At 39.7% G+C, this 27,942-nt stretch overlaps 2 protein-coding genes across 5 annotated transcripts in view; one reads left to right on the forward strand and one right to left on the reverse strand.

The window, feature by feature from the left end:
* Nucleotides 1–27,942, forward strand: part of WWC2 (WW and C2 domain containing 2) — a 104,793-nt gene that overhangs the window by 58,940 nt on the left and 17,911 nt on the right. For all 4 annotated transcript variants that reach the window (XM_055701596.1, XM_055701591.1, XM_027814126.2 and 1 more), the window contains exons 6-17: nt 1,807–1,936; nt 2,594–2,740; nt 3,753–3,826; nt 8,144–8,386; nt 12,832–12,921; nt 14,706–15,319; nt 18,882–19,005; nt 21,540–21,620; nt 21,704–21,790; nt 24,979–25,171; nt 26,815–26,976; nt 27,708–27,823. In XM_055701596.1, the coding sequence (XP_055557571.1) occupies nt 1,807–1,936; nt 2,594–2,740; nt 3,753–3,826; nt 8,144–8,386; nt 12,832–12,921; nt 14,706–15,319; nt 18,882–19,005; nt 21,540–21,620; nt 21,704–21,790; nt 24,979–25,171; nt 26,815–26,976; nt 27,708–27,823 (2,061 nt within the window). The remainder of the gene's footprint in view (nt 1–1,806; nt 1,937–2,593; nt 2,741–3,752; nt 3,827–8,143; nt 8,387–12,831; nt 12,922–14,705; nt 15,320–18,881; nt 19,006–21,539; nt 21,621–21,703; nt 21,791–24,978; nt 25,172–26,814; nt 26,977–27,707; nt 27,824–27,942) is intronic.
* The window catches only part of LOC102058684 (claudin-22-like), a 43,102-nt gene continuing 20,223 nt past the window's right edge, over nt 5,064–27,942 (reverse strand). The window contains 1 exon segment of the mRNA XM_014285102.3: nt 5,064–5,338. The gene's annotated coding sequence lies outside the window, so the exon portion shown is untranslated.

Below are 27,942 nucleotides of genomic sequence, written 5' to 3' on the forward strand. Positions count from 1 at the left end.
ATTAATTCAACAATGAAGTATTGTTTTAAAGCAGCTTGCTCACAAGCCATTTTGATAGGAATCCAAAGCATGTTTCAGAAACTGTCAGCAGCATTCCACAGAAACACAATGGACATTTGTTTTTAAAATTCAGTCAGCCGCTTTCAAACAGTACTAATCCCATTAATTTAAAACAGGATGATGGAATATCTTGTATGTCAGAGATCCTTCTTGTCCATCTTAATTATATACAGAATAAAGCAGTTGTGATTTGAATGTGGCACATCATATTACTCGGCAGCGTGTGGTGTATTACCCAACTGCTCGTTCATGATCCCAATTGTTGGCATATCCTATATCTATTTGACCTTAGCAACCTGATAAGTTACCAAAAATTGAGTGTTGTCAGACAGTAAGTGCGTGCCTACCTATGAAAGAGTTTGGAGAACTTTCAGGCTGAAACAAATATATCATTGAATAGGAATCTGAGTGCTGAGTCACATAGGTAATTTTCTTACACCAATGCAATTCTAATTTGTACAAAAAACTGAAACGTGGAAAAAGGAAACCAGACATGCTCACAGCTTTAAAGACCGCTTTAGATCCTTGGTATCTTTGTGCACAAAACTGGAAGAAAAATAGACTAAGTTACAGGTGTGTTGTGCAAATTGTTGCTCTTGCAGGGGATGCTCGAGATCATTTCTGATCATTAAAATGTTTGTTCATTCCTCACTCACAAGGTTAATGTCTTCCAGCAAAGATGATGGATGATGATAAAAACAGAAAGCCAATTGCCTTATAAAAGAACTTATTCCCTGCTAAATGCTTGAGTTTTGTGAAGATGGATGTGGTTTTAATTTTGTGAAGCACAGCTGCAGTCATTTCTATGATGCTATGAAATATTCAGTTAAACTGGAGATCAGAGAAATGTTTACAAATTGTACTTCTTGAAGTAAATATGGAAAGACTAAAATGAAATATATTTTTATGTCTAAATTTAGGGGCTTTTTTTTTTGTGTTATTTTCGAAGTACAGTTTTTAAAATAATTGATAGTCCAGGAATTTAATAAATTGTTCGGTCTATGACATACGGTATTAATTATCCAGAGATTTTGTGAATAAAGAGAGCCTGGTGACTGGCTGAGCAGAACAGCTGTTGGAGATGGTTGATGCCTTGGATTAGAGTGAATGAGAGGGAAGCTGAGACAAGAATGGTGCTGGTTACGTTTCTTCTCTGCGTGGCTGATCAGAACCGAGAGGCTTGCCTGTCTGTCCACCTCACGATGTGGGTCTGGGTAGAGAAGTGCTGCTAATAATCAACATGCCTTCTGTAAGGATCACAAACAGTTAGTAGTATGACAGGTGTTCCCAAAAGCTCCCATGCTGCAGAGAGTTATGGTGGGCACGGTCAGCAATAATGCTATGCTCCTGGTAGCGTGTGTAGGAGTCTTCAGTGCTCTGTGCCCATTATGTCTTCAAGACTGGATTAATTAAAATTGCTTGTGGAGCCTCTGCCTTTGCTAAGGCCCACGTACTTTAGCTGGGGTGCTTTAAAATCCAGCAGAAGTGTTTTTCCATGAGATTTCCTGATGTCAGCAAAAGAAATTCTCTGGGCACTGTGTGTATGTTAGATAGCGTGACATTTTTCCCAGGAAAATTTTAATGGAATCTTCAATGTCCTTTTTCCTCTTTGCATGTCTGTTACAGGAAATGGTATCTCTTGCCTCTTTACCTTCTGTTCTCTAACTGTGCTTCTGCCTGAAGTAGAACAGCAGAGACGTTACTGTTATTTTCTCTCTTCTGTATTAATAGTCTGTCTTTCCACAGAATTGACCAAAAAATGTCTGGAGGCCAGAGCGGGTACGAACTGTGTGAGGCCAAAGCTATCCTGAGTGAATTGAAGTCAATCAGAAAGGCGATAAGTTCAGGGGAGAGAGAAAAACAAGATTTAATGAAGGTAGTTTGAATGGTTGACCTAAGTTCTGTGTGGATTTGTTTTAACATGACTCATTTTCCTAATGATAAATACTCTGCGTTTTATATTTATAAGGGATTCGCAAATTTCTTTGAGCCTAGTGTTATAATAAAATTTCAGGTGCAGAAACTGAAGCCTGTGATGTTCCTAGCTCAAAAAGCCACTCTGTCCGTCAAGAGAATACAGATTTCTGAACTTATATGTAAGGTACAATGCACCTGTTACCTCTGAACCTCAATTTAAAATAGTAAATGGACAGAATTGAGAGATGTGTTTTTGAGGTGCATGGTTTTCTAAATCAGTGAAAGTTTCCAAATCTAAATTGCTCTGTTGCCATTTCTGAAAGCAGATTTTTTTTTTTAGTCAACCAAATATTTAATTGGTTTACAAATTTTAAAAAAATCATAAAATGCAAAAAGAAGACACAAAACCATATGAGTAGTTTTTACATTGTCACACGTGTTGTTCGCCCTTAGCATCAACTACCAACTGCTTGCCTTCAAAGGACAGATGCTTAATATGAAGTAAACCCAGAATTGTTATATTGGAGTCTTTTCTGTAAACATCTTTTGGAGATAAACTGGTATAAACACAGCAAAGTGCAAAGGAACACCAACTCCTTTTCTGTTTCCTGGACAGAGTCTTGCAAAGCTGAGAGAGAAATTCAGTCTTGACCAGACCACTGAGACATCTGAACCAGACTTGAGTTCCAGCTCTGTAAACTCCCAGCTGTGTTTTTCTAGACAAACTCTGGATGCAGGGTCTCAGACTGACATTTCTGGTGAGGTGAGCTTTTTTCCATTTTGTCAAATGTAAAGAGAAATTGAATCAGAATGCTGCAGTTAATGGAACTGGAATCAAACGATTGTTTGCTGATAGGAGTGTGGGTGTCTATACACACACACACACACACATGTTTGAGATAATTACTTAGAATCAGTTGTCTGGTTTTTTTTCCTCCTTGAACTTTAATTCAAGATTCAGATGAACTTTATAATTTGCCATGAAGCATCTATGACTATCTGATTTCATCAAATAGCTCCAGTACCTTTAGAAGATTACCATAAGTAGATAGTAATTTTTGGATCTTTCTATAGGATATGTTTCACCTTACAGGCTTAACTCATTATGAAGATGTTTTTAATTTTCAGAAACAAGATCTCAGAACTTAAATGTGCAATTTAATTTCACACAGCTGAAAAACTTAGTGGAAGTACTTTTTCAGGGATTCATTAAAACCTCTGTTTCAGTGACAGCATATTTTACATACACAGAAAGCTGTGCTCAGTTTGGTACCATCTTTGAAGTTCTGTGAGCTAAGTTTGTAAGGAAGAGATTGTACTAGGTTTTCCAAACAAAGAGCTAAGCTTGTTTATGTTTTGTAGCGAATTTATTTTTGTCTTACTTTGAAATGCACTGGCTTAGTTCTAAATTCTGGGTTCAGTGGAGTTCAAAGTAGGAGATCAAAATTCTGGGTGCAACCGCTGCAAGACTTCTTTGAAAGCACTTTTGCTTTACCCTGGAGTATGGACAAATGGTAGTGCAGTAGTTAAAAATAGATGGACAAATGGTAGTGCAGTAGTTAAAAATAGATGAACTGGATCAGAAGAAAACAGCACTGTTTTGTACATCTGAGTAGATTCCTAACTAGGCATTTAACAGCAAGGTGTGGCTGCCGGTGAGCGTGGGTTTATTTAAGTTTAAATTTTTCTAGCCTATGCGTATAGGTTTTGTTGATTCATTGAACAGCTTTACACAGTAATAAGGCTAATACTATTTTATTTTTTTTTCGCAACAGGTTGGAGCAAGAAGTAGATCAAATTTAGCAGAGAAGGTCAGACTAAGTCTTCAATATGAAGAGGCAAAAAGAAGGTAATCGTGTGAGTTGCTTCGCGATGTTCCGAGTGCAGGAGCACTACCACTGAGCTCGCACTGACATCTGGTGGGCAGCTCGCTGGGACTTTATATATATATATACATATATAAATAACCTGTGGCGTTACTGCGAACCGTTTCTTTTCCTTCAAGAAGCAGGCTTCCAGGAGCAGCCGGTGCTTTTGAACAGCAGGCTTCACCTTTAATGCTAAATTGAATGTGTTAAGAAAAAAAATACAGTGACAACTTAATGGCAGTTCCAGGATTAAGGGAATAGAGCGAGCTGGCTTTCCACTGAAAGGAGTCGCCAGGCTATTTATGTCCATCTTCTTTGGGATCATAATTTCAGTTTACTACACCACTGAAGGCTCTTCAGTTTTAGAGTTCCTTCAGACTTCCAGTGAAGATTCAGTAGGCTTAATAATTTTTTTTTTTTTTTTTTCTCTGGGACTTTGGATAATTTAAATACTTGTTATGACTATGGGGTTGGGGGTTTTTTTTAATGAATTTAACCTGAGGAGAAAAGAAACTAGGAACTGCTCCAGTGATGAATGTGGAATGCCTCTCAACTAAAGTTCTGCAGAGGTTGCTCATGAAAGTAGTGCCGTTGTGAGGAATTGCCAAAGCCCTGAAGAATGGGCATCACAAAGCAGAACGTTCAGGGTTAGAATGACACGGCTTCTGGTGTTCCAGAAGTGCTGCATAATACTGGGGCAAGACTTACTATTAAAAAAAAACCAAACAGTGTGCAGGGGGTATCTTTCTATTAATAATCTATTAATTGTGTTGTATTATTTTCTGTTCTAATACTTTTCACAAAATTAGGTAGGTGTCAGTTGTTCAGAAACCTTGTGGTTTTTGTTATGGAGGTACTTTGTAATTTAAGGGGGGTATAAATCTGAAAAGTTTTTCCACACCCAGAGTTCCCTTTTTACAATAAAGAACTAAACAAGGCAATAAAATAAAAACCCAGCACTTTTCCCCAGGTGAAAACTGTGCCTAAACCGCATCAAATCTGAGATTTAAGTATTATTTCAGTTGAATACTGTGGCATGATTAATTAGAGAACTAGGAAATGAAATTTGCAGCTTATACATACCAAGTAAAGGCATAGTTAGGTTTTAAAGGCAGAAGGCTGCACAACCAACGTTTTTTTGCCTAATTTCAAGTATCTGCCCCTCTCATACAGAGCAATAGCTACCACGCTTGCCAGTAACAACAGTAATCTTTTACGTCCTCATTATGGATCATAAAACTTTATTATATGATCAATGCATGAATCAAACCGTGCTAAGGCTATTGTGTATGTTCAGTATTGAACACGATTTTGGCTCAGTGTCGTTGTGTACATAATATTAATTGTTAGATGGTGGTTTAGATGCAGATAGATGGCATTTTTTCTCAGTCATCATTGATCCAAAATCAGATCATCCTCTGTTCTGACTGTGTCTTGATACAAGAAGTCCCAGCATTGTGTTTTCTCTCTCCTTTGTAGGAACAAAAAAATTCCTGTCAATCAAAAAAATAAGTCAGTTTACCACTTTTACCTTAAAAAAAATAAGGGGGTGGTAGTGTAGGAGGTAGAGGGGGCGAGGGGGAAGAAAAACAGTGCAGTGATCAGAGTATGGAGTACTGCTGCGTTAGATCTTACTTGCTCGCAAATTAGTCAGCCGAGAACGTGAGTCAAAATTTCAGTAGCTTCTGTACTTACCTTTCCATAACTGTTTGCTCTATATAACATCAGTGTGTTTCAAGGTTAAATGATCTCTTTTTAAATGGTATCTTTATTCAATTTTGTCCGAAAACTTCCCAGTAATTAATATTCTTTTTGGCTTTAAATAAGACAATTGCATGCCTTGAAAGACAGCATTAAAGTCTTTAAAGTGGTTGCACATACTGGTTTTATCTGTGACTACTAGGTGAACTTAATAAAGAGTACAGATCTTGGAATAATGAAGATAAGTACCGGTTTGCACATAAAGTTCAGTACCTAATTACATCCCCCCCTAATTATTATGGCCTTTGTAATCATCACTATAACTTACTAAGTATGGACCATCTCTGAAATAGTAAATGTGCAAATTCTTAGTTGTTTTGTGTTAACTAAGAGAAAGAGAGGCTCTTGTAAATGAACTTCTCTACTTGAAAATTGTCAGATAATTCTGTATGTTGCGTGTGTTACGTTACTTAGCAGAATGTCTTGAAGAGGTAGAATATTGACATTAACTATGCTGAATTAAGTTGCAATTGTTATTCAAAAGGATGTGATACAGCATGCTGACAATCCTATCCTGATGTGGTGAAGATACAGCTAATATTCCTTGTTGACCTTGTTGAGCAAGGACTTCCTCAAAAGTGCGAGACTGGTTCAGTTTTTATATCCATCTAGTCCTTTGCCTGTCTGCTAAGGCAGCTGAAAAGAGTGTCTGTTACAGTAGCAGAGAGCTGTCTGTAGCAGAGGGAGCAAAAGAACTGTTTGGAGACCACCATCTCATCCCATAAGCCATCAAACAGCTGTCAGTAACAGCTACTTTCAGAACAAGGTTAGCTAGAACCAGTGACCTGGAGATGAAAGTCTTAGCATTTCATTATCCATCTGAAATTATTTGGTTGTTTTCCCTCAGAGTACTGCTCCTCTAAAGGACTGTTGAATATAAATGATATATGTAACAGCTGCAAAATATGTTGAAATGCTTCATTTTTTTCATCTCACCATCTGATTATGGTAGCACTGCTGATAGTATTTCTGTATATTTTACCTTGGTTTTCTGTGAAGATACCCTGACTCAAACCAGGGGTTTGTTGGGAGTATGGGTTGGTTTTCGTTTTTAAAGCTGCTGTGTTATATTGAGGTGCCAGTGAGAATGTCACCGATGGGAAAAGAAAGGGGGATGGTTCCTCTTAAGCCTCTAGCATAAGCAGTGGGATAGTTATACTCAGTATTAATTATTCTTACCTTTGACCAGAAATAAATGCCTTAATGTACTGTAAATTTAATATTGGAGATGCAAAATAAAACTGACATTTTTAGTTTTATTAGTTAATCACAGAAAAGAAACCGGAAAGAAGAAAAACAATTTCCCAGGAATCTGTCAGAGCTACAGGAAGATTATACGTACCAAATCATGTGCTTGTGAAGTACAGCAGGGATCCTTACCTTAGGTGGTTTGGTAACGCTGAAGTTGCACAGACTTGCATCCATTATTGAGCTGACTTAGGTGTATTTAACTATGGCAGCTACAAATAAATAAAAGCAACAGATCATTTCCTCTTGCCCTAGATTGTATGGGAACATCTTTCTGTTTTGCCTTCTCCTTTCTCTGTGTTTTTCCTAGCCTACCAGCAAGAGGTGCAGAAAGCTAGGAGCTCTGACGGAGTTCCAGAGCTTCCATATCTTTAGCCATGCACCTGGTTCAGGTGTGACTAAGGCTGGAAGCGACTGAAAGTTATAATCTTATTAGGTATGTGGCACCTATAACCGGAGTTTTTAGGTTTTCCCGGTGGGCAATGAGTTTATTGCAGGACCTGCACTTCTTAAGCTGTGCTGCTGAGCCAATAGACAGAGGGATTATGGAGAGCGAATGCTGGAAGTAACCCGATCGAGGCAGGGCTATATTACAGCTATAGTACAGTAATAACGCAGGGAAATTTCTGTTTCCATCATACGCCTTGATCTGCACAAGATGTATAAATAACCAAGTCTTGGGTGTCTTAACTCTGTGATTTGACATCGACGACGGAAACAGCAGTTGCACAAACTCAAACTCTTGAGTTAATAATCTTCTTTCTCTTTAGGTAGCCGCTGTCTCACGATCTTTTCTTTTAATTGCGTAGGAGAGCAGTGCATTTGCCTTTTAAGAGCCACGTGCATGCGTGCCGCTGAAGTGAGCACCTTGCTATAGTGCGTGTTCCTTCACCACGGTCGCTGCTCTTTCTGAGGAGCAGCTGGCCTCCAGCAGCTTAGGAGAAACCCGTTGTGCTCCTCAATGAGTAAAGCATAGTGCCGCTGCTGTTACCAGACAGATTGCTTTCACTAAAACTTTTATTAAGATTACGACTTCTCCTTCAACTCGGCGTTGGAACAAGAGCAATTCATTTTTAACAAATAGGGATATTGAGGTTGGACTGGATAGGTGGCTTGCTTTTCTGGTGTAGTCCCATTCTTGTGAAGCAAAACTAATTAAAAAGTTAGAGCTTTCCGTAGGAAAATGTTGTTATATCCTGATACTTTTCAAAATACTCTTAATGTTTCTCTCTTTCCTGGCATTTGTGAGCTGTGCTGGGCTCAGACAAATCTGCTGTGTTTTGTTTTAGCATGGCTAACTTGAAGATTGAACTCTCTAAGCTAGATACTGAAGCCTGGCCTGGGGCACTGGATGTGGAAAAGGAAAAACTGATGTTAATCAATGAAAAAGAAGAGCTTTTAAAGGAACTCCAGTTTATTACACCACGCAAACGTACTCAAGATGAGCTAGAGCAGCTAGAAACAGAAAGGAAGAGGCTTGAAGAAGAGCTGCTGTCTGTAAAAAGCACACCCAGTCAAGCACTTGCTGAAAGGTAAGGGGTTGTCTTTTGCTAATACTAAATGCCATTTTCTGCAATCTAACCTTTGCACTTGTTGCAGACCCTGAACTATGCCTTGATGGGCTGTTTTCCTTCAGTAACTGTTCTATGTAGATCTTAATTAAATTCGTTATTAGCCCACTGGGCAGAAACACAAAGAACTCTTCTGTACAGTGAGAGAATGTGAACACCCTGTATGTGCTCTGCGATATCGGTTACTCTGTGTTTGTTACCAGCATGAAAATGCCTGCAACAGATGTTAAATAACTGAGGAATGTCAACATACCAGCAGGAGGGCAATGCATCATTCACTCGTTTCTGATAATAGCTGTAAACTATTTGAACTCAGGTTACAAAGATTATCTTGATTGTTGCAACATCTGAAGCCTTTCATTGTGAGTTTTATTACATACAAAAATGCAACCAAAAGAAAAGCAAAGAAAAAAAAAAAGTTTAGGGGAGAAGTGTAATTGCTGCAGACCTTTCCTAACTTGCTGCTACCTAACTGGTAACTGAAACAACTCCCACAATAAATTGTTTGAGCCAGATTCAGAGTTTGAGAAAATCAAAGGCGACTGTCACAAATGGACTTTTCATCAACTGTAAATGGAAATAAATTTATGGGCACCTCTAGCACACATAAAATGCAATAAACACAAAATGTCATTGTGTGTATCAGTGTAGTATGCCTTCTTGAAGTAATGCAATCAGCATTATAAGCCTTTCCTACTTCTCTCTGCTAGGAAACACCTGCTGTTGCTCCAGTCTCACTGAGTGGCGAAATTCCTCTTAGTGGCATTAGAAGCTGGGTCCTAAATTGTAGCTGAGTAGTGAGGAAGCTTTTTTTGTTTACAAAGTACGTATATGTGTATTAGGTATGACTTTTAAACATATTTGTACACTTTATAATAATTTAAACTGCATCATCTCGATAATCCAGATGTGGTTTAGAAGGGTTACGTCCTACTGGAACCGTGTTTTTACAGGAGAAGTAACCCGCCTGTGTTAGTAGTATCTAAAGTAGCATGGATCTGTTGCCTTCTGACTTTCGTTAGTAAATGGAGAACAAGGGGTCAATAAAAAAAACCACATTCATGAATAAATAAATTGAATCTAAGATTTTGATAATATGCTGTTGTAACAGCTAAATCTTGACACATGCTGTAAAAAGGTAGCTGGATTTGATTGTTTAGTGCCAAAGAAGATTGTGCACCTGACTGTTTCCCTATACGTGTCAGATGCCAAACTTGGAGTGCCAAGGGCAAGTAAAACTGTCTCCCACTGTCAAGAACAAACGAAATGGCAGATTTTTTTTTCCAGGTATAGTGACACAACTAGTTGTTAGAGCTTAATTTTTCCCCTCTCTATTTTCTTCAGATCTTTTTCCTTTTGATTTTTGTTCCTGAAAACACAGAAATTTTTTTTTCGGAGGTTACTGTAAGATTTCGTGTCATGTACTGCTGATTGAACCATTTATGGTTGCTTCTGGTTTGCTTTTTTGCTATTCAGTGAATTTCTACCTGCAGCTGTTTATGATATTAAAACAGTCTCCCTTTATGACTTCAGAGCACATCAATACTTTCATACCAGCCTATTATGAGGATTGTTTCTGATGTGTCTGCTATAAACATGAAGAAAATCTTCATTTTTTAGAAGGATTCAGATGGTGAAACTTCTCCCGAAATGTTTATTTGAGGGAAGGAAACACTTAGTTGTATCAAATCAAGCATCAGCATTTTGTTTCTTGGAGGAGAGGAAGAGTCTTCTCTCCATTATCGGTGGAGGAGCCTCGCCATCTTCAAAGTGCTGCACTGTTGCATTACTATGGTTCTTTCATGAAATCTCATCAATACCTTAGATTTCCAGTGTTTTCACAGGTACTGATAGTGGCGCAACAGTGTAAGAAGCTATGGATTGTGTCTGAGCTTGACATGAGGAGGGGGTTTTGGTTTGATTTGGGTGGCTTTGGTTTTTTGGTTGGTTTGGTTTTGGTGTTTTGGGTTTTCCTTTCAGGTTTTTGTAAAGGGGGAAGAAACAGAATCGTAGAATCATTTAGTTTGGAAAAGACCCTTAAGGTCATTGAGTCCAACCACTTCTTCCTCCTGTTCCTTCTCCTACTCCTTTTTCCCTTTTTCTTCCTCCTCTTCCTCTTTTTCTTCCAGCTTTTATTTCTTCTATTCTTTTGCTGAACACTTCCCCCTGATTTTGTTCATCTTCATACTCTTTCCTATCTTTCACCTTCCTGTGCTCTTCCCCCAGGTCCTCTTTTTCCCGTCTTACTCTTCTCCAGATCCTCCTCCTTTTCTTCAAATTCCTCCTCCTCTTGCCTCCTGTTGCTTTCTCCTCCTCTTCCTGTTGGAACTTCCAGGGGTGATTTCATCATCTAGCTTGTGTCTCTAACTATGGCTAATATCTTTCTGAAATTTATGTACAGGTATTAATACTACTACTTTTAATAACTAGTAGATCAAATTACATCCAGGAAAGAATTTTTTTCAGGAGCTCAATTCCATGGGTTAAATTACATTTTACCAACCTCCTTAAGATAATAAAGAAAAACAAATTTTGCTTGTGCTTTGGAGAAAAAAAAAACACCACCACCACCAAACCTTTTAGTTTAATAGTACAAATTCAGTGGAATAACTCCAGGTATCTGTTTTGAGGGCTCCAGTCAGAGTTCCTAAGTTGTTAATTTTCTTTCTTGCCTTTTACCATTAGTAGTTGAACACATACAGCAATTTTTGTGCCTCTTCCTTGATAAATAAGATAAAATGATAGTTCACTATTGAAAAGCCACAAAAGAGCTAGTGAAGGGCACTCCTGCTTGGGAAAAGCAGGATAGATGAGGCTTTAAAAGACAACAGAAGGCACTGATAAATACTAAAACGGTAGGAAAGAGCATCTGATACCATAGATGAGCATCATTCTTGGTTTGGAAACCTGTCTTCGTGAGCAAAGAGTGAAGTATGATGTATGCTTTTAACAGTCTTAGCAGGTATTGGCAGATGGGCGCATTGCTGCGGTGTAAGAGCACACGCAGCGGAGCAGCGGAGTGGAAGTTCACACCCTGGCTGACCTCAGGGTAACTTATTCACCTTTGCATAACCCAGATTTGCTCGCTGAATAAGCATCTGTGTAAGCAAGTGCTTTTCATGCTTTGCTGAATTGAGGACTTAATGTCTTTTTTACTGGTATCTGACACTCAAAGAGAGTGAATTCTGGGAACTCCCAAGTATTTCATTCAGTTTGCGTAAGAAAGCAATGGTTGATTTTTGGGGTTTGTTCTTTGAAGTGTTCTCTGCATTTGAATTTTAATTTATACATCCTTGAAATGCCAGAAGGGCCAAAGGAATACTTCTGAGAATGAGCATCAACCCTTTTTTTAATTATTTTTTTTCTTTAAGTAGGGGAGGTAATGTCTTGTCTTTCAGATTAGTTGCTTGAGAACTTGTGACATGTATCAGTTGACTGAGCAAAGGCTAAAGGAGAATATACTAATCCACAGCTACTGGAGGGTTTTAGCTGAATCCTCTGAGGGAAAGCAATTTATTTGGTGTTGTAAATAGAGTGATAAAAGGCAATTATAAAAGCAAAAAAATCACTGTAAAGGTTAGCGAATCCATTCTGCTAGGAGCCAGCCAAAAGGAATGGGAGAGCTCCACCATTTGTGCATTTAGAGCTACACTGGATAACCGTGCAGGAGGCAAGAAATCCTTCTTTTTCATAAAGGTGAACCTTGGTAATGAGCATTACAATGCTGTGCGGCTCTGAGGTGATGACAAAGCTGGTGGGGATGCAGAAACCTTTACCAAAGTAAATACGGTCCTAAATATGGTCCACCATCTCGGAACCTTGTGCTTGAATGCTGCTTTGGTTTACTGGACTTTGTCTCTCTATGAAGTCTCTGAAATCAAAGGGAGTATTTTAATTTTAAACTTCCTGCAGTGCTATCTCAAGTTCTTGCATTATCAGAACTGATTCTGCTATCGGTGTTCTTTTGTTTTTTTTTTTCTGAGACTATATTAAGTGGGGAGCCAGTGTACAGCATGGCTTTTTAAAACCGTAATAGTGCAGATCTTACTTTCCTGAAGCTGCAGCTATTTTCCCAGTGCTCGTCTGTTCCTCTTTTATTGGGTGCACGTTCCCCCTTGGTACAGTGTGAATGTACTGACACTCTGCTTGCTTGTACACTCAGCAGGTTTGTTACACTGCTTGGTATTCTGCAGATAAAGTCGCTCTGCTGAGGTGGTTAGGGTTTTACGATAGAACTGGGAGCTTAACACAGTTTTAAGATTTTTTTTTAACACAGATTTTAGTAGTTGGTAACCAGTTGAAAATATGAGGGATCTTCACTTTGTTTCTGCCTTATCTATAAAGTATTTTAGCCTCCAGATTATTTTTTAATGCTTTGCTTTACTTATATGTACCTCTCTTTCCAGATTGAAATTGGAGGAGAGAAGAAAAGAGTTAGTACAGAAACTTGAAGAAACTACAAAGTTAACTACTTATTTGCATTCACAACTTAGGAGGTGAGACCGTACTGCATAATGTAAAACCTGTTTTCAGCAACAATCTGGTGGACTTGGATGTCTCAACTTCATTCTTAGGTTTTTCTCTTAGTTGGAAGCTGAACAAAATTTGTTTAAGTAAGAAAATGCAAGTGTAATAGCTTCAAGCATTTTGCCATCATGCAAACCCGGTGTGCCTTTATCATTTCAGTAGGCACTCAAGACTGGATGGAATGGATTTTTTGCACAGCTTCCATAATTAAGCAGGCAGACATTATTTCGCTTCAGTGTAAATAAATAAATAAATCGGGAATTCTCTAATCGGTCATATCTTCAAAATCCTGTCACTGAGGAGACCAATTGGTTTCTCAGAGTTCTATCTAAAATGAGTCATCAGAACTGTAATCTTTATGATAACTGGAGAGACTTAATGAGGACCTGTATGCGTATAAATACGTGAGTAGTTGATTCTGGTTTTATTCTTCCACACTGACTTACTCTTTCTGTAGACAGAAATGTATCCTCAGCAGGATGGGTTTTTTTTTTTCCTGACAGTCACTGATTCAAAATCTGACTGGGTTTATGAAATTCATAGTGATAACAAAAAAGCGATCAGTTACAGCAACTGTGAACTCAAACTCACTGCTCTGATGGGAATTCTAATATTTTATGATACATGTAACTGGTCCTGGGGAAGAGTTTCTCTCACATCTGGACCCTGGGCTACCAAACCATGTGTCCGTTGTATTTATGTACAAAATCCTTAATTTCTGCCATGACCCAGTGGGATACAGCAATCAGATACTACGTTAATGTTTACAATTCTCTGAGAAATCAAAATGGGAGTTTAAGAGGAAAAATGTTTTTAAGCATTCTGTAGAGGTTGTCTCACAATAAGCCACACCATCCGATTTCTGGGTTCTAGGCTGCCTTAGCTATTTCAGACATCTCAGCCATATCCCATAAACTGCATCTTGGTTGGTGATTAGTTAGGGAAAGAGTATTTTGTGCTCATTTGTTTGGACTTTGAGGAGTCTCTTTGTCCTGTTGAAAGCAGTTTTCTGGCCCAGTGGCAAAACTTTTAAAGTTGATAGCTCTCTTACTGCTCAGTACACATTTTTTTAAGTGTTTCGAAAGGGCTGCATTGAATTATTTTTCCTGATGTTTTTTTCCCAGCAGAGTTATCCTGAGCCAAGGCAACGACACACAGTTTCTCTGGCCTGGCAGAGCTCCTTATCTCCCGTTACTAACAGGAGAAGATTACATGTAACGGCCTTTGCCATGCTTGGGTAGCTGGATTTCCCGTGCATGTAGGGGGTGTGTTGTCATATGTATGTGAACAGTTCTGCTCTAAGTTGTCTGCTTCTAGTTGCCATCTCTCCCAGGTTTGTGGGCAGAGGGCAGGCTGTATGAACTGCTGTAGAGGTGGCAGCACTCCTCTGCTGCCATCACCTCCCGTCACATTGACCCCGCGAGTGCCCACGTCAGCGGAGCAGGTCTTTGAGGGAATATAGCGGCTGAGAAAGGTGCTGTTACTGCTGGATCGGTTTGTCAAATCTGCAGCCTCCTCCAGAAATAAAGGGGCTTTGGCAACAGGCCAGAAGCTGGATAAATTGCCCTGGTAGCGTGCAGGTTGGGTACACTGATCTCAGCCAAGAACGGGTGCTTAAAAACCATAACGCCCCAAGCAGCATTCCGTTGTAAATTGTTGCAGCGCGGCTCCAGTCAGTCTTCTCTCTCCTCGTACCGTGTCCCGCTGGTTTAGTTTAGTAACATCAGTGTACGTGTTTGTGCTTTCTTTGCAGCCTGTCAGCTAGTACGTTATCTGTGTCTTCAGGGAGCAGTTTGGGATCTCTGGCATCCAGCCGGGGATCTCTCAACACATCAAGCAGAGGGTCGCTAAACTCACTCAGCTCCACGGATCTCTACTATAACCAAGGCGATCAGATAACAGATTTGGACTATCTGTATAAACTTGACTTCATGTTGCAAGAAAAAAGTGGTTACATTCCTTCGGGGCCGATCACTACCATTCACGAAAATGAAGTGGTCAGTTCCCATGGGAGACTGGGTTACAGTGACTCTCCTTCAGCTGCAGACCATCCCAAATTGACTGAACCTCCCAAATCTGTGACATCACTGTCTTCCAGATCCTCGCTGTCCTCCTTGTCCCCCCCAGGGTCCCCTTTGGTTTTAGAAGCTGCATTTTCGGTGTCCGCTCAAAATTCCCCTCTGCATCACCTCACTACGGACTTTGAAGACTGTGACCTTTTGGGTGACTTTGCAGGCATTAGTCTCTGTGAGAACCAAATATTATTGGACTCTGAAGCCAGAGCAGCATCTCGGATTTCTACAGATGATAAAGATCTTAATGAAGGCATTAGGCAGCCTCTGCCTTCTCTACATGAAGGAAGTTCAGGTAATAAAAAAAAAATCTAATATTGCATATACACGTAACGGGAAATTTTGGAACTTAACGGCTGGCTTTTGCACAGGGAGGTACCTCACGTGGCTGAAGACTGCCTGGGTCAGCACACATTTGCCATGGTGGGCAGCCAGACATTTTGAGGGACATTACGAAACTTGTAGTTTTGGCTGCGGAGAGCTATGATCACCCCGATTCCATCTATTTTTCCATAGCTATCTCAGAAGGCAAGTTCATGTACTGCAGGTCCTGTCATGAAAAAATAACAGAAAAACCTAATACTGGATCTTGAAGACGCGAAGGATACGTGGTGTTCCTAGGTTTTGTCAGGATGTATGGGGTAGAGCAAAAATACCCTCCGGTGGCTTTTGGTAACTTGAAATCAGATGCTTTGTTTCTCACTGAAGAATAAGGTACAAACTGACATCCTCAGTAGAAGAGATTTCTGGACTTAGGAGTTGGAATTTTTATGTGTGTATGTATATCTAGTTATTTGAACCTGCTGTCGCTGAAAGATCTGCGGCTCATTTTTTATGTGAGTTGAGAAAGTGACCACATGCCATGTAAGTTACAGTGAGACTTTCCCCGTTATTAACATGGATTTCAAAGCTTTTAGCTTTTTATCCGAGTTAAAACAGAACTCCTAAGCTAGTCTAGGCTCCCCTGGCAGCCTGTGGGTAACTTCCAAAAGGATAAGTCATCTCGTCCTAAAGCATACTTCTCTTTAAGGAAGATGGGATGAATGACCCTGTAAGTTATTGAGGTATCCTTAGTAACTAGTTAAAGTTAACTTTGAGATGGCTGAATTAGGTGTAATGAATTCCACTTCTAGTCTGCATAAAAGCCGTGCAGCGTACTTGGTTGTCTTATCTTGTCAAAGCCTTCGGCGGAGTCAGAACTTCAAAAATCCCAGCTGTCAAGAATTGACAGCTTGTCCTCAGTCTTAGAGCGTTGCCTTTTGGTAGGATTGAAAGTATGTTGTGCTTTCTCTCACATTTACTGACTTTTTGTAGTGTTGTTCTGTGTCATTGCCTTTAAGTATACTGCAAACCATTTTTGTATTGCGCCGTGACTCTGTTTTCCCGAGGAAAGAACGGAGAGAGCCAGATTCCTGCTAGTACTGGGCACTGGCCAGCCCTACTGGAAACCTTACCAGCACCCAGCGTTCCCAGCTCCACGTTTCTGGTCCTGAGTTGATAGTGAAGATGCTAACCAATGTCAGTGTCTTTAGTGTCTTAGCTTCAGCCTAGCTCTCTAGAGTGCTAGATTTGTTGCCAGTCTCTCCCTGTGCCTGGAGTTTGCCAGTTCTTAATAGAAGTACCTAAACATGTTGATACATAACGTATATCTTAATGAAAAAAAATTGCTTTTATAGGTCTGTAGACATATATATCTCGAAGAAGTGTTGTAATGTCTGTTGGTCAATTAGATCAGCTTACTGCAGCACTGTAGTAATTTCAATATTGACCAGAGCAATGTGGCACCAGAAATGTATGGTATACGTAGGACAGGATGGGAGTCCCCCCTCTGTTCAACTGTGCAGAAAGAAGAAAAGAAATTGACTGATGTCCCAATGGTCTGAACCTGTGAAATGTCAAGTGCAAGAATATGGAAGGGGATTTGGGGTGGAGGTGGGTCATTTTGTCCTTCGTCTTTTCAGTATAGTGGAACACGGTAGTTCTTTTGCTTTAGAGCCATATGTGAAAAATAATTACTTTTCCAGCCCGTATTGCAGCAGTATGTCCTTCCCAAATCAACCACAACTTTTGGTCTGTCTGACTTTGCAATCTGGCTGCAACTCATCTAGTCTAAGGACTGAATTTAAAATGGCTTGGCATTTGGGAACACACAGGGCCATGAGGAATCAGAATTATTTGTTTTAAAAATTATTTCTTTAGACCGTTATTTTCAAAGGCATCATGTGGTTGTCCAACACTTTCGAGTTGTTGGGGTTTTTTTGGGGTGGTTTTTTTTTTTGAGGACCTGTAATTCTGGGTAGTGTCAAGGTGTCCTTTAATTCTGTAAGTAGTTACGGTTTTACAATACAAGTTCATCCTGTGATTCTTTATACTGCTACTTCTTCGTGTAGTGTCACATATAGGATACAAATTGTCTTTAAAACTGTATGAAGGCTGCCAAAGCAAGCACTCCAATTTTGAAAAGCCAGATGTTAATTATGCTTCGGTACCTCTCGTTTCCACAGTCAAACGGGCCTCATGGTGAGGCTTCAGTGCATTAGCAGTGAGACATAGACCTGGGGTCGGTTCAGTATTTCTACTCCAATTTCATTCTTGGAGCTGCGATGCTGAATTGGGAAGGTTGTCAGCAAACTCAGCCAGAGGCATAAAACCTGCATGAGGAAAAATTTCAGCCCCCACACTTCAGTTTTACAAGACTACAAATGTGACAACTGCTGAATCTTAACTTGGAGGGAGGTAAACGTGCCTGAAGACAGCGTAGCTGGTATTTTCATGTAATAATCTGCGTGGACTCTTTAAATGCAGCGCTCACCTGCCTCTCTGTCTGTTTCTGACTTTTCTGTACAGGTGAACCATACAGATATTTGCTCCTCTGCACATGCCCCCGCTGTCAGAAACCAAGTTGGAATATCGTGTAGTTCTTCCACAGTCAGTCTCTGTCATTGTCAAAGTCAGTTCAGGCTGCTGTGGTAATTCCTAAGGGTAATCAATAAATCATGTCATCACCTTCACCCCTCACGTGGTGGGGGGGAAGGGGAAGAGCACTTCATCATCAAGGAAAAAGCATTCGTACTGCCATAAATAAAAGCACAAATGCAGCAATCAGTCATCTAATCTGAAGCCTTAAATTTCAAACATCTTCACAAGATGTAAAGTCACGATTCAGGTGGGGATGATCATGCATACCAATATCCTCCCCCCCTGCCAGATGAAAGTCCTGCATAGCCCTCAGCTCGCTGTGCTGCAGAACGTGGCTTTCCGCGAGCGCTGCTGCTTCGCTGCGTGACGGTACCATGTGAACGCGAGTCGGAGATTAAGGCTAAATAGTAGTTGATAGTAAAGAGAGCTTGTAGCATAAAAAGGTTTTGATGATAGTAAACCAGAGGTGGGTTGTTTTTTTTTTTATTTCTAGCAGTTAAATCGCTGGGTAGAGGGTGTGTGTCTGACTTCTGAATATTTCATGAACAGTAGGCAAGCACTTTTCATGTAGCCAAAGTGTCAGTACAGTGCAGAATGTGAACGTGGCAAATACAGGTGTAAAGACCAAGATGACGAGGGTTAATAAGACAATGAAGGATAATAACTAGCTCAAGAGATACCGGTGATGAACTAGGTGTCTGTATCTCTGGGAAGAAGCAATAGTTGTACGTTATCGAGTTTATCAGTTTGGTTATAGCCCTAGCCAGACTACGTGGTGACAGCAGTACAGTCTCAGAATGTTGAATGATGTGAAACAAAACTACTCGGTGATGCTGAGTTAAGGGTCACCACTCCCAGCTTGACAACTTTCTAAACGATGCGCTTCTCTCTGACTATTTATCTCTTGGACTAATTTTCATTCTTCTTTCTTTCTGTAGGTGTTGGCTTACCGAGAAGAACAGCTGGTCACCTGCTTGAGGAGAAGGCAGCTTGTGTATCTGCTGCCGTGTCCGATGAGTCTGTAGCTGGAGATAGTGGTGTATACGAAGCTTCTGTGAAACAGTAGGTTTGAGAAATAATGCAAGACTTCCCACCAAGAATTTAAATATATCTATAAGCAGTTACATGATACCGACATAAGTAGTTCATCAGTCTTGCCATTTCCATAAATATTTTGTACTTTCATATTGAAAGGAAGGCACATTTACCAAACAGTGAAGTTTGATGGGGTTTTTTTTTAAGCTAATAAATTTGCATCAGTGTGCTTGTATAACTTGGTTGAGTGGCATTAATATGCTACCTTCTAATCTTGGTGAATTTTATTTATTTTATTTTTTCTTGCTAGGAGTGTTCCTAGGAGAAAAGCTAGATTTAAACTACACGGGTTCTGCCATGTGGCTGTATTAACTCTACTCAGAGTGACTCTTGTTACTCCTTGGGTTTTTAGGTACAATCTTCAGATTGCATAGGAGTTCTCTTTAATATTTTCTTTTTTAAAAAAGAGGTTATAGGAAAGATAAGAAAATCCTCAGTTGTAATGTTGATATAAAAATAATCCAGGTAAGGGGTTTAATGCTCATGCTTCACTGTGGTGAACAGGATGTAAGAAATGTATTTGCTGTTGTTGCTTTTTGACAAGACGTAACTTCTACAGGATTCTGTGTACTAGTTTATACAGTACTGTCTGTTTTCTGGCAGTGAGAACAACGAACTTCAGACTGCATAATCAAGACTGTGTCAAACTATAAGAGAAAGCAAAATCTTTCTTTATTTTTCACCTCAGTTTTGGCAAGTTGTTGACGCTAAGAATTTTTTTGTCCTTTTGAATATTGAGGGAGATGTTTTAGCAGGATGGTTACAAAGATGTAGACACATGTCTTCTGTTGCCAGCCTAAATGCCTTTCTGTTATGACAGGTAAAGGTGCATTATGTATCATAAATGGGTTTTATTGGCCTCTGATGAAATTACTTCTACTTGTCAAGCCTTTCAAAACTTAAAAGGTAATAAAAATAGATGAGACCAAATAAAAAGAAGCTCAAATACAAAAGGGACGTCTCCTGAAGTGATACAACACCCATTCAATCTGACCTTAGGTCATGGACCCGTATTTCACCCTGAACTCTGAATCCTAGTGTTAGTTCACTCCAAGTCTTAAGTTAGACTTAATGCAACTTCTTAGGCTGAAATAAATTCCCATCTATTTAAAAACTCAACCTTCACTTGACTGAGTGGCTGTGACTGTATTTTCGTTCAATAAGCATTATTGCCTTTCCATTTTGTTTCAGTTCTGAGCCACTGTGAGCAAAAACTTAGTCTTTGCTCTAGTTACAAGTCCAGTGGATAGAAATGAACAGACATTGGACCAAAAGCTGTGGATGTTCTGTGGAGCAAGTCTTTGGCTGTCCTCCAGCGACTGCAGGTGGTGGGATGGGTGGAAAGCAGAACAAGTTCCTGTTGTCTTCCTGTAATTACTCAGGAAAAGAGGAAAGACAACAGTTGCATCCCCTGAGCCTGTGTACAAAAGGAAACTATTGCCATTTGTACAAGCTAAGATTTACAGGCTCTTTTTATTCCGTGGTAGCTCCAGGTGTGGGTACTCTTCATTATTACAGAGCAGGAAGTAGTGAAGAGGTAATGAGTGCCTATGTGTGACTCGCTTATGTTTAGTAAAAGTGTTTTTACGAGCACTGTGTATGGAATGACTTCCCACTTGTCAGTGTACTCCTAAAGTTACAGTCAGTGATTTCTGCTGTATGGGCCAGTCCTTTGTATTGAGTAATTTAAGGCAGGGGAGGAAATAAATTCACCCTATCAAATTAGCTGTCAGAGAGGAAATGAATAGTAAAAAGCAAACCCCTAAATGCAGTCTTAAGATAATGCTGCCGTGTCTTCTGGGATGTCTGTGTCATTCTCCACACTTCCTACCTCGGCATTTTCTATCTTGATCTTGTTTATTGATCCCAACAGTCTAGTTTTAAAAATCAATGAAACACATTAATACCACATCCTCGCTCAAACCTCCCAGAAAATGACTGGAATTATTTTGCCACATGGATTCTGTGCAATTCCGTTCAATGCTAGAGTCGCTCCTCAGCTGCAAGGCTTGAGTTCCTTTGGTTCTTTGAATACTTCTGGAAACAGACTCAGAGGAAAGATGCTTCTTGCTTGCACAGAAGCCTATTTATTTTACAGAGCTGCTGCTTCTCAAATATTCTCCAAAGCCGTGTCACCTGTGGCCTGATGTTTATGACAAATTTTAATTTCCAGTTTCGTATTCGGGGGATAAAGAAGTACTAAGTATGTATAGGAAGATGTCATGGGTTTTTTCTGTTGCCTGTTAGCCTGGCCTGCTTCATTAATCGTCCCGAGGCCTTTCCGATGCATTGCTGGAGTTGCCAAACCATCCAGGCAGCGACTGTCCCTAAAACAGGCATTGCTATTGTCTGGGCTCTGAAGTTCTCGTTTGGAGTGCACACTGTAATTAAATCAGCCTGTTTAGGAGGATCTATATACATCCTGTGTAGACATGCCTGAATTATTGCTGAAAGCGAACTATTAATTTTTCTAAATCTGAGTATTTGCCTGTTTGCCCTAGACCAAATGAAACCGAGGACACTGTATATAGTGAAGATGATGCAACAACTCTAGAGACTGCCCAGGTACAAATAGGACTCAGGTAAGTGACCAGCAGAGGGAATATATCTGTTCATACATAAATGCGAATAGTAAACTTCCCTCATGTTGTCCTTTCTTTAACAGATACGACCACAGCAATTCAAGTTTTGTGATCATCGTCGTACAGCTCAGAAATCTCCCAGCGTTTTCTGTCCCCCTTGGCTCTAGAGTGTAAGTCAAACAATCACTGAGCAGTAGCGTTGAAATAGGAGCGTATAATAATAAATGTACAAATTCTCCAAAGGAATGGGTTGATTTAATGCTTAACAGCACTGAAATATGTATAACACTTTTCAAACTGTAGTAATACTTCTACATAATCCAGCAACGCTGCAAGAGAAAAAAGTTATCAGGAAACTTGTATATTCCACTAAAGTGGAACAGAAAGGATTTTTTAAAATAATGCTTTGTTTAGAGTTTTTAAACGTTCTGTAGCTTTGTGAGCGCAAAACAGCTATTCTGTAGTTACTAAAAACATGGATACTTTGCCATTCTTTCAACTCAGAACGTCACCTTTTTACATTTTTGTGGCATTTTGATGTAAAATGAAGTTTAAATAGGTACGTGTCTTTTAAGCAATCTTTTAAAGCTAAGAAGTAATTTGATAAATTGCAAGTGGACAAGCACAGCCACACTGAGATACGCCATCCCTAACAACTGCGGCTTGGAGGTCTGTTCAGAATTGGCTCTTGTGTTGAATTGGACCAACAGGAAAGGTCTAAAAGTAATTACAGTGGAAATCGTATGTAGGAAATGAACACAAATGTCTGAATAAGAGAATGTTACCGCTGAGACTCTAATCCAAACCTCTCATCCGTACAAGTCAGTGCAGCTTGCCCTGGCTCCTTGGGGACCTTGTACTTCAGTGAGCTTTTTTGCAGATTGGAAAGGTTTCTTAAACTATTGAGAAGCTTAATAAGATTACGGTAGAACATAATTGATCCTTGGAAAATTTGGTTTTCTTGCTGCTTCCCTTCCCCCCCCCCCCCCCCCCGACCCCGTCACCTTGAATTTGATTGGCAGCTCAATAGGAGGCCACTGAATATGGAAAGGATGTATAGAAATACAGGTCTGGGTGGTAGCTGGATTTTTCCATTTGTTTTTGTTTGGTTTTAATAGCAAACGGTTATCTACTACCATTCTTCCTTCTCTGACCTCCGTCTTCCCCCTGCTGACCTTCCAAGTTCACTAGCATGAGAACTAGCAAGAACAGAGAAAAACTGTAGAAGAATAGTTTGACACAACTGAGAGGAAAAGTAGATGATGTAGAACATATTAAAAAAAAAAAAAAAGGTAAACAAAATGTTCAGTAAGATAAAGGTAGGTCATAGCTGGCATCTTTTTAGGAATTAAAGAATGAAGTTGTAATTAGTAGTCAAGTGCCTTCAGTGCAGAAGTCCGGACCTGCTGCTGCTAAAAAGGTTTAATAAAACTAGAGCTATGCAAAACAAGGAGGAGAAGGGACAGGGTAAAGGAAGGACCTTTCAAGCAGCATTTCTTCTGTCACTTGCCATTGTGTACATATATGTATATACTGCACAGATACGTAAAATGGTAAAAATTGGGTCTGGAAAGCGATGCTATGTTATAACTGTATTTTCTAGACCATCAAATTGGATAGATTAGTACCGTATGGAACCTTCACACACAGAGGAATAGATCTGACATGAGGTCGTACTGATTGATACCTGTTTCCATGCTGTTTGTAAAAGCTGTTCACTTCGAGAGTAGGTAGAGCCTAGCTGAATACTAATTATTTGTGTCAAGATCATTTTTTCATCGGTTTAGAAGTCACAGGTTTGTCACAGCAAAATCTGAGGCATTGGTTGACACTTTAACTTTTTTAATTAAAATGAAAGTAAGCACTCTTGTAAAACAAAGCCAGTGAACAATTTGTCTTTTAGTTCCTTCATTCTGGCCTGATGCCGATAAATAGGCTAACAGTTATTAAAAGAAAGGTCCAATGAACCACTTTTTAAACATACTTTTAATATACTTTCTCTTCTATTCCTACCTCTTTTCTAAATGTTTCCTAATTGCTTAAGCTATATAAATGGCTGTTTTCAGTAGACCATGCAAATGGCTCACCTACATTGATGTGAACACGGCAGCAGCGTTACGGGAATTACGTGACACTACCACTCACTGTGGGATTGGTCTGTCAGGGCTGGGTACCCGCGATCCAGGTTATACCTGCAAACCAAACAATTCTTATTCTTTCTCCTAAGAAGCTCGACATAATTGGGGAATTAAAGGCTATGCCCAAATTCAAAGAACAAAATCAAATTTCTCACCGACCTGATTTATTAATTTATTAATCTATACCTCACAGACCTGGTTTGATTAATGTAAAACTAAGTTTTTAATAATAATAACAGTATGTACAAAGTCATTACCAGAAAATATAGCAATAGTACTATAATTTGGGGGAGAACGCGTTTCTTTCCAGAATAATTTTCCTTGGCCCACTTTCTCTTCTTGCTTTTAGCTAGCTTCATCGCATTCTGTAGTGAATGTCAATTATATTTAAAGCAAATACCAGAAATAGACTAATGCATAGGCACTGAAAAGATGTAAAACAATTACTGTGCTCGTTCACGTGTATGAGAAGCTGTGCAGTAGGTAAATAACATTACAAATTGCATTAGGAACGTCTTTACTCTATCAAGCTCCAGCTAAAGTGAGACCTGCAAGTTAGCTAGTATTACCTTTATCCGCATAATATCCGTTCATATTCGTCCCATTAAAAGAATGCAGCTGCATAATAATTTAAAGTTATTCCCTGTGCTTAGACTTAGGCTTGCAAGATGCATTCTGCTGAATCTCACTTAATATATTACAAACTGATCTTAAGCAGCTGTGGCCGTAGCTATTTTCTTCCTCATCTTCCTCAGTTTTCTGGTTTCTTTGGAGGTTTTGTTCTGTTTGTTTCTTGAAAAGATTGAGACATCAATTCTTCTCAGTGCTGCTCGCATCGTTCGAAGAGTTTAATTTTTACATCCACCCAAATTTTTCTCATTTTTTTAATTAACATGAAGACCGTGTTTCCTCCCATCTGTGACATGATCTTCAGCGTTCACAGTACTAAACCGGAGGGTAAATTTGGATAGAGACAGAAATAGCTATCCCTCTTGCTACTACCTTCCAGGCACAGAAATTTCTTTTTGGGAAATGTTTCTGCAGGAGGAGGAGGAGTTTCTCACTTCTCTTTTTCAGCCCTTTTCCGTTCCACCTCTAATTTGTTGCTGTTTCATTTTCCTGCCGTGCAGTCCTGTAGCTGATGGGGTCAACTTCTGTAATGCATCACCAGCAAGTGACAGTTTAAATACAGGTGAAGTTTTTGGTTTTGTTTCTGGCAGGTATATTAGAGTAGCAGTACTTCCATCCTCAACTGATATCAGCTGTCTGTTCCGCACAAAAGTTCATCCTGCCATGGAAACCATATTGTTCAATGAGATACTCAGAGTGGCCATTTCCCAAGTCACGCTGCTACAGAAGACGCTGAGAGTAGACGTTTGTGCCGTCGGTAGAAGTCGTCGGGAGGAATGCTTGGTATGCAGTTTTATTTCTGACACCTTTGGGCATGCATTTGTTTGTGATGTCCCCTCTGGATGGTCAAGGCACTAAAATTCCACAGTACTTGGAGACAAACTGAAGCGTAGCTTGGTTGTCGCTTAGTACTTAATACCACCTTTCTCTGAAATTCCTGATGCAGAATCTAATCCTGGATGGAACTTTCAAGGAGGTGTTTTGATACTTCTAACGCTGCATTAACTTCACCCTTTAATTACAGATTTCTATTCCATCTTTACAGTTTTATGTATTAAAAAACCCATAAACTGCATTGCAATGTTACTCTAACCCTAGAATTTAAAGTAAAAGGTGAATGAGAGCCATAGTATGTCAAAAAAAAAAAAACCAAACCAAACCTTTATTGGCACAACTTGTCACGAAGAACAAACCAAATTACATTTTTACACATTGCTGGAATTATATGATATTGAACTTTTTAGGTTTTATGATCTATAGAAATGATAAAAAGGCATGACATTCTAGACCAGCCTATTGGAAACCAGCACTTTTTAGATTTTGTTAATTGTAGTCATCACCTAATTAGCGATGCTTCATTTACATTCACATTGCTTTTGCGTGGTCTGGTACAACTCAGTTTAGTCTTTTACCATGAGTTGCCTTAGCACAGTGAGATTTTTAGTTACAACACCCTGAAGAGATGCTGGAATCTGGTGGGGTTTTCATCAACTCCAACTACCGGGAACAGCCTCTCACGTTCAAAAACGTAGAAGTTAATTCCTGGGGAATACGTTGGCCTTTTTCAATAGGTAAGGGTTTTCCCCTCAGGTAAGGGAAGGGCAGTAGAACAAAAATGCAACAGAATGCAGGCTGCAAAGGTGAAGGAAAAACCTCAACAACAAAAAACCCCACCACTGGGTTAACTGTGGTTAACCACATATGGGTTAATCCCAAGGCCAAAAGAAAGAGCTGGGAGTCCCACCCCCAGCAGAAAGCCCTGGGCAACATGACCAGAGTCTTGACAGCAGCCACCTGCGCAGCCCGGTAGCTGTGAAGACCATTTGCTTTGCCAAAGAACAGAGTATTTTAATCTCCGAGGCACAGCCCCAACACAAGTACTTCATAACTTTTCCCCCAGTGCCAACTCGGTGGATATCAGTGCTTGTCCAGACGAAAAGGTTTCTTAATCTCTTTCCTGACTTTTCATCTGCTTCTTCACTGGTTAGAGCAAACAAGGTCATCTGTTATTGTTTGCTGTATTGATGATTTTTGTGGTGGAACCACTGAAAAATTGACTGAAACTTGCTGCTCCATGAGTTGATGCTGCAGGTTTCATTGACACGGTTTTTCATTATTGGATGCTGTAGAAAGCAGACACGTGCGTTACAGTGATGTAGAGGGTTAGGGGTGTGTGCATGTGGGGAGAAATTCTGCAGGCTGAAATAAAGGATGGCAGAACAGGCAATATGAAGGAGCTTTCCATGTACTTCTATTTATTTTAACTAGGGAAATAGAAAACTGTCCAGTTAAAAAGGGAATTAAGATTCATGTCAAATTCGCGCTGCCTATTTTACATGATAAATATTGTAGAATTTGTTTTCAGCTGTTCTGCAGGAAATAAAACAAATTTAAACAATTTTCTTCCCCCTTCTTATTTTGTGCAGGCTGGGACTCAGATCAGTCTGGCAGATTTATCGTTTTCTGATGAGATTTGTACTCTGTGGTACAACCTGTTGCCTTGCAAGCAAATTCCTGGCAAAAAAACCGAACAAAATGAAGAATCCGTGTTTCTCTTAACCAAGCAGTCACTGGACTCTTTGGACTTGGTGAGCAATGTGTCGGCTATTACTGTAATAGCAAGAAAAAAGCCACAGATTCTAATTGTGCCATTGCCCTGTGGTTATTTGAATAAATGAATTGTCCTCCCTTGAAGGTCCCAAGCCCTGTTGTCTTGCAGGCGCTTCTGCCTGTAGTGACTTTGTGCCTGAGTGGGTCCGGATTTGTTAGCAGGTATGGATAGGGCTGATGCTGCTTAGTGGGATTCAAAACTGCACCCTAATTTGAAATGCTTAAGCTGTGTTTCACTTTAGAAAGAATGTTATTGAAGAGCTTCCTTAATTTTTCCATTTATTTTCATAAGCACACATTAAAAATTGCTATTTATTAATTATTTGAATTTGCATACTTAGCATTTTCAGTGCAGTGGCTTCAAGTATGCAACACCTTCTTAAAAGAACGATGTTAAAAAATGTAACTTTTAAGAACCAACATTTTATTACATAGGGATATTACAAGTATGAGGAGAGACTAGACGTTAAAGGATGACAGGAGCATATCTGATTGCAGTACTGTTTTACAAACAATCTATTTTTGACGGAGAACAATCAGTTAATGTGCTATGCATTGACAGTTCAAACCCCTTATACTTGTGAGCTGAGTCATGTTTTTGCTGGTGTTGGGGACCAGCAGGGTAATGCAGCTCTTGCAAGAGTTGTTTGGGGTTTTTTTCTCTGTGTTGTGTATCACTCAATTCTGTTTTCATCTCTTTTGTGAGCAGGATGCTGTGTCAGCTCTGCTAGAGAGGACATCTGCTGAGCTGGAAGCAGTAGAACAAGAGCTGGCTGAAGACGAGGAGGAGGAGGAGCAAGAGCAAAGGGGCTCTGAGGAAGACTGGTAAAGCCACTTCTCCTCCCTCTCTGTTCATGCCTGAATGATTCCACTTATTCCTCCTATTCTTAGACAAATGAAAGAGCTGTACTTTTGAAGGAGTTCATAAGCACATAGAATGGTTT

The sequence above is a fragment of the Falco cherrug genome, chromosome 1 (assembly GCF_023634085.1).
Source record: "Falco cherrug isolate bFalChe1 chromosome 1, bFalChe1.pri, whole genome shotgun sequence".
Classification (NCBI taxonomy): Eukaryota; Metazoa; Chordata; class Aves; order Falconiformes; family Falconidae; genus Falco; species Falco cherrug.